Consider the following 6000-nt stretch of genomic DNA (forward strand, 5'->3'; position numbering starts at 1 on the left):
TGCACACGCAGTGCATTCCTCCCACCTCACTGGCTCCTCTCCCAGTACTGACGTAGAAAGCCTCTGGGGCATCATAGAATCATAGAGTTGGAAGGGGCACCCAGGGGTCATCCAGTCCAACCCCCTGCAATGCAAGAATCTCAGCGAAAGCATCCATGACAGATAGCAACCCTCTTGCTTATAACTGGGAATGTTCTTCAGCCTGGGCACGGAGGGACCTTCCAAGCCAAGGGGCGGGAGGCAGGCAGGTAGGATATTGGGTTCTACCCCCCTCCCCCATCTTGACTGCACAAAATCCACCTCCTAGGGCTGAAGTTGGCTGTCCTACATTCTGGAATGCCACTCTGTGATCTGCTGGTAGTTGTAGGGCTTGCGAAGGCTCCTTTCTGGGAAACTGGAGAGCCGCTGCCTGTCACCGTAGATGATGCTGAGCTTGATGGGCCAGATGATTAGCCAGATGGACAGGATGATTAGGAATAAGGCAGCTTCCTCTGTAGAAAAAGCTCTCAAATCCAGGGGGGAAGCTAGCCCACCCATTTTGTCCAAGCATGACATACAACTTGGCCCTAGGATAGGCAGGTAGTAGGATCCTTGACTGTGAAGGTCGTTCCAGGGGGGGGGGGGCTTGTCCTCCCCTCCCCTCCATTGGCCTGGACCTTGAAGTCTATGCCAGAGAGGAGCTAGCAGGAGAGGAGAAGCTCTCCCACATGACGGGAGGGTAGGGGAGCCAAAGGCTGGGGATTTCGGAGCCTTGCCCGCGGGCCTGCCCTGCTCGGTTTAATTTTTCTTTCTCCTCCCCAAGCACGCGTGCTAATGATATTTTACAGTGCAATTATTCTGAGCTAAATCTGGGCTGTGCTGAGAGGCAGCTGGAAATCCTCTGGGCAACAGTGAACCCTCAGCTTGCTGTTGCATGCCTGGCTTCTTGAAGTGTGGCGGGGGGGGGGGGGGAGAGAGAAAGATCTGTTCAGAGTATGGGCAGCCCTCGAAATGGTGACCCTGCCAAGTCTGCTCAGCACCCCAGTCAAGTTGCAGGCGGCACACAGTAGCTGACAGTGAAAACGTTGCAGGGAAGGAAGGGCTGGCAGATGCTTCCGCAGGAGCTGAAAGTTGCTCTGGGTTGCCTGAGCTGCGTGCAGCAGGGCTGCCTGGGATTCTGAGCTGAAAGGCAGATTCTGTAGCCAGAGGACTTCTTTGTGTGCACACACCGTCTCTGTATTTCTCAGTTTGCAGCATGTGCAAGGATAATCCCGGTCTCGTGAGGGCTGCTGTACGTGTTGGAAGGGAAACTTGGAGGAGTGTCGGGAGGCACCAGCTGGGGAACCCCCCCCCCAAGAGAGGAAGGCTCAGAGCCAGGGGATTGGCGGTGGGACAACGACGAGTGGCCAGAGGGAGAAGAGGGAGCAGACTTGGGAGGAGGAGACGTCGGAAGCTGACGAGGCAACAGGGTTTAGTGAGCAGGAGGAAGCTGGGGCAGAGAGCAGTCCTGATTCAGAAGCTGGAGAGGAGGGGGGCCAGGAGAGAGAGGAGGCTGGTTGCAGAAGAATACAGGGAGTCTCCTCCTCCTGCTGCTGCAACCAGCTCTCCCTCCCTTCCTGGTCTCCCAGAACACGGAGAGAAATGAAAAGAGCAGAGGAGAGATTGGTGGCGCACAGGCGCAGTCTCTGATTACTTGGCAAAAACGCTGGAGAGGAGGAGACTTAGGCAGCTCAAAGGGACGTTGAGTCCTTGCAACTGCCTCATTGGGGCAAGACCTACGGGGAAGAGTTGCTGGGATCACTAGGCCTGCGCTGTTTTGGTTTCTTCGAATAAAGCGTTAACTTCACTGACATCGTGGGGGTTTTTTTTTATCACTGACCTACACCTGACTCCAGCTGCTGACAAGGAGGAAGTCGGTACTCAAAATAGCCCAGGAATCATAGAGTTGAATGGGACCTTGGCTTATTCAGTCTCCTCTGACCCGGGACCTGCTTTTAACCCAGATGTGCATTTGTGAAAAGGGCCATGGCTCCGTGGGTCGCTGTCTCCAACATGGTTCCCTCCCAGGTGTTGGGACTACAAGTCCCATCATCACTTGCAGCAGCATTGGCCATGCTGGCTGGAGCGCAACATCATCTGCAGGGTGCCAGGTTGGAGAAGTTTGGCATAAGACGTCGGCCGTGTAGGCGGTTTGGCACAAGCCCATGGTACACTCTGCCTCCACAATAAGAGGCACCAGTCCTCCTGGATGTCAGTTGCTGGAAACCGCAGGATGGGAGAGAGTGCCTTTGTTGTGCTTGGATCCTGCTTGCAGGTTTCCCACAGGCATCTGGCTGGCCACTGCAAGAACAGGATGCTGGGCTAGATGGCCAGATCCTGCAGGGCTCCTCTTGTGTTCTTCCATGCAAGGGAGAAAAATCCAATCTCTTCCATGCAAGGAAACCCATTTTTAGCTGCCAGTTCTGGACCCCTCTCTCTCCCCCCACCACATGCTCCCCCCTCCCCACAAAAGCTGGGACGGTTGCAGAAGCTGCGGGGAGCCCCGTCCTGTTTTTAAAAGCCTCTCTCTTTTTTTAATTGCCTCTCTTCTCTGCCTGCCTGCTTGAGTGCCTGTGGCTGTGTTATTAGGCACTTCATTAAGTCGCAGCCTTGTGCCCGCGCACAATGCAGCAATCACAAGGCAAGGGAGCGCATAAAGGCTCTCGAAAGCCTGGCCCCGCTGCCTTGGCGCTCTGGAGAGTGAATGGCTGAGGGTCTTGCGAGGAAATCCTGGGGTTTCAGGAGAGCCCTTATTAACGTGCACAGCAAGGGGTAATAAGCCAGGCCTCTGATAATCGCTCAGCAGGCAGCGAGGGAAACAGAAAGCATTGGGGCAGCAGAGAGAGGGGGAGAGAACGGCTGCGGAAGGTTCAGGTCTCCCAGCTGCTAAGGGCTGGCTTGCACCAAACCTCCCCTTGAACACGAGTAGCCCTACAGCTCTTCCAGGGCTATGTGTGTCTGCAATTGAGAGGGGTGTTGTTGTTTTTAATATTTGTGCAAATCTGGCCGTAGCTAAAGGCAGCCTGCAGGTGTTCCTGTGATCACAAGCAGCTGGGGAGAAGGTGCCGCTGTGCAATGGCTGCAGCCCACCCTCCCGATGAACCTAAATGCTATTCTGCTTAATCCTGGCAAGGTCTACGTTAGACGTAGGAAACCCTTTGTGAATGCACCCTTTTGGTAACACCTGGGAAAGCAGAACGAGATGGAAGAGAGAGCAAATTTGTCACAATTCTGCTCTTAAGCCCCCCAGTCTTTTTTTCTCTGCTGAGAATCAGTTCGGCAAAGATTTTTTATTTGTTGGGCGCTCTTTAGCTTGCTTCCAAAATGTAGCCTGTCCTCAGAATTGAAGTATTTTTGGAAGGGCTTGAATGATAGAAGGCGAGGGGACGATTAATATGAAGAGGGGGAAGAGGTTAAAATCCTGAGGTTTTTAGGTCGTACGGGTGATAAATGTCATGGAAATGTCCAGAGTGCAGAAATGGCACCTGTCACTCAATGCAAGCTTAGCCCAGTCAAGTTTGGGTCTATCTCACCCTTCTCAGCCCACGATCCAAGCATTGCTTCACAATAGCAGGTGCTTGGAAATCAAAAGAGTGAATCTCCATAGTAGTAGCAGCAGCAGCAGCAAAGCCCCATTGTCTTGGGAACCTGAATTAAGAACTGCAGAATAGGCAGCTGCTGGAAATGCTTGGGGCCTGGCCCCAAGAGAGCTGCTGTAGCAGCATAGAGACTCAGAGCAGGGGAAGTGAGCTGGAAAGTTTCCTGGTTCAGATCTTGCCCCAAACATAAACCTGCTGTGCTGACTTTAGGCTTATCATTGTTCTCTTGGGCGTAGCCTTCCCATCTGCGAAATGGGAATAATAGCGACTTCATAGGCTGCTGCATGCAAAGCGCTGTGAATACTCAGAGCGCTGTGTAAATGCCCACTTCAGCAGTCTTTCACCTGACGGCTAAAAATCTTCTAATAAGGCTTTTAGGGTATGAATAGCTTTAAGCTCCTGTTCTGATTGTGATTTGCTGTGTTGCTGGAGGGTGATTGTCCCTTTGTATTCTGGGCTTTCTTTCTTTTTTTTATGACAGTGTAACTCTATAAGTTCAGTAGATTAACCTATTGTTAGCACTGTGAGCCATTTCTAACAGAGAGGTGGAATAGAAGTGTGATATATATATAAAATCTTTTTCTTGTTGTATAGATTGTTTTTTTAAAAAGGAAAAAAGATCCACAATTATGGGAATGGGCTGAACCCCCCCCCCCGTTCTCTTTGGAGAGGATGGTGAGCTCCAGTTCATAGTCTGAGCATCCCCAAACTGCGGCCCTCCAGATGTTTTGGCCTACAACTCCCATCATCCCTAGCTAACAGGACCAGTGGTCGGGGAAGATGGGAATTGTAGTCCAAAACATCTGGAGGGCTGAAGTTTGGGGGTGCCTGTTGTAAACCTTTGGCCTGACCACCCAGGAAGCCTTTTTGGTGGAGAGGGGGTGGAGCAGTTCGGAGGCAAGGAGGAACCTGCCTTGATGTGGCCTAGACTTCCCGACTCGCAGCCCAAGTAAGTGCATTTCCTTATTTTTTTCTGTACTACCGCTTTTTTATTTATTCATATTTTTTTTTGCAGGAGGAAAAACTATGCCTCCTCCCCACAGACAGTCCTGTGGGCGCGGCCGCAACAGTCCGAGGAACGGCTGCCCGTCCAGGGCGTGCTCGAAGCGAAGTCCTCCAGCTCCTCCTCTTCCAACCACTCGGAGAACTTCTCAAGGCTGGGCAGCAGTCCTCTGGAAGTGCCCAAAGCCAGGTGAGAGACGGAGTGAGGGGTTGTATCACTTTGGAGAGGGGGTGGGGTAGGTTGCCAAGGAGCGCAAGGCAGGGGCGACGGTCTGCAGGAGAAGCGATGGTGGCAGCATTCAGGCAGCTGCACACGAAGGCAACCCTCCTTTTCACCCTTTTAGAAAAAACCAGGCGTTAGGAAGGAATCGATCGTGCGAACGTACACAAATTTCCTTCTCAAGTTTGGGAACTTTTCGCCAAGTGCCGCCGCACGGAAAAAGCACCCGCTGCCCTTTCCCTTGCAGTAGAAATATAATTAAAGTGGCAATTTGCTGCTCTTTAGTTCCACCCGGATTCTGCCACCTGAGATGCCTGCTCCTGCTGCCTCAGTTCTGGGCCTGGTGCCGACTTAGCAGAATGAGGAGAGGAAGAAAACCACTGAGTTTGGGGGATGGCAGCCCTCTGAGGCTGGAGGAGGGTCAAGAAACTTTACTGGGTTGTACTGGCTGTACAAGAAGCAGTACTAGGTCGAGCCAGATATCCCTGGAAATTTCTGCTTAGCCCTTTTACGGCTTTGGGGATTTCCCACTGTCCACAGTTTTCAGTTTGTCTGTGAGGTCTAGAATCTTTAATTCTGAAAAAAAGAGAGCGGGTTGACATTTTTGGCGGTGCCAAAAGTTCTGTTTCCAGGCGTGTGCCCAGCAAATCCAGACACCTAGCAAAGTGCCCCGTTTATGTCTGTTTGCAAAGCACCCAGAGGCACTCTGGTACTTTCTCTGCATCTTGCTTTGGAAGGGAATGCTAGAGGACTGTGTTAAAACGTAGGCATGGCTAGGAGGGGGCTGTGCCCATGAATGCTGGAATTGGGGGCTCGGGGAAGGAGGTGCCATGCCATCTGTGAGCAAGAGAAGCTGGGCCACCTGAAGGAAGTTTTCTGCATCATGCAGGTATGTCTCCATGCAAAATTATTGAACAGTTGCTCCAGGTTTGACTCTGTAAGTGTGTCTGTCTTCTTCCTCTCCTGTGGCGTTGAACAAACCCGCCATAAAGATTTATTTTCAGTGCTTGAGCACGTTTGGGTGGGTAGGGAGTCTGGGAAGAAGGCAACAATTGGTTAGTGCCATGTGAAATCGTTTCAGGACCAGGATCTGCAGTGTCTTAAGAACTCCATGGTCTCTCTGTTGAATTTGAAAAGACGTACTGTCTTATGCTGGAGAAG

The 6000-nt window shown here is 51.9% G+C and overlaps 1 protein-coding gene across 2 annotated transcripts in view; it reads left to right on the plus strand.

Annotated features, from left to right (window-relative positions):
• MTMR14 (myotubularin related protein 14) overlaps positions 1-6000 on the plus strand; it is an 81341-nt gene that overhangs the window by 49492 nt on the left and 25849 nt on the right. For both annotated transcript variants that reach the window (XM_035106895.2, XM_035106897.2), the window contains exon 17: positions 4633-4809. In XM_035106895.2, coding sequence (XP_034962786.2) covers positions 4633-4809 — 177 coding nt within the window. The remainder of the gene's footprint in view (positions 1-4632; positions 4810-6000) is intronic.

Source organism: Zootoca vivipara, chromosome 2 (assembly GCF_963506605.1).
Source record: "Zootoca vivipara chromosome 2, rZooViv1.1, whole genome shotgun sequence".
NCBI lineage: Eukaryota > Metazoa > Chordata > Lepidosauria > Squamata > Lacertidae > Zootoca > Zootoca vivipara.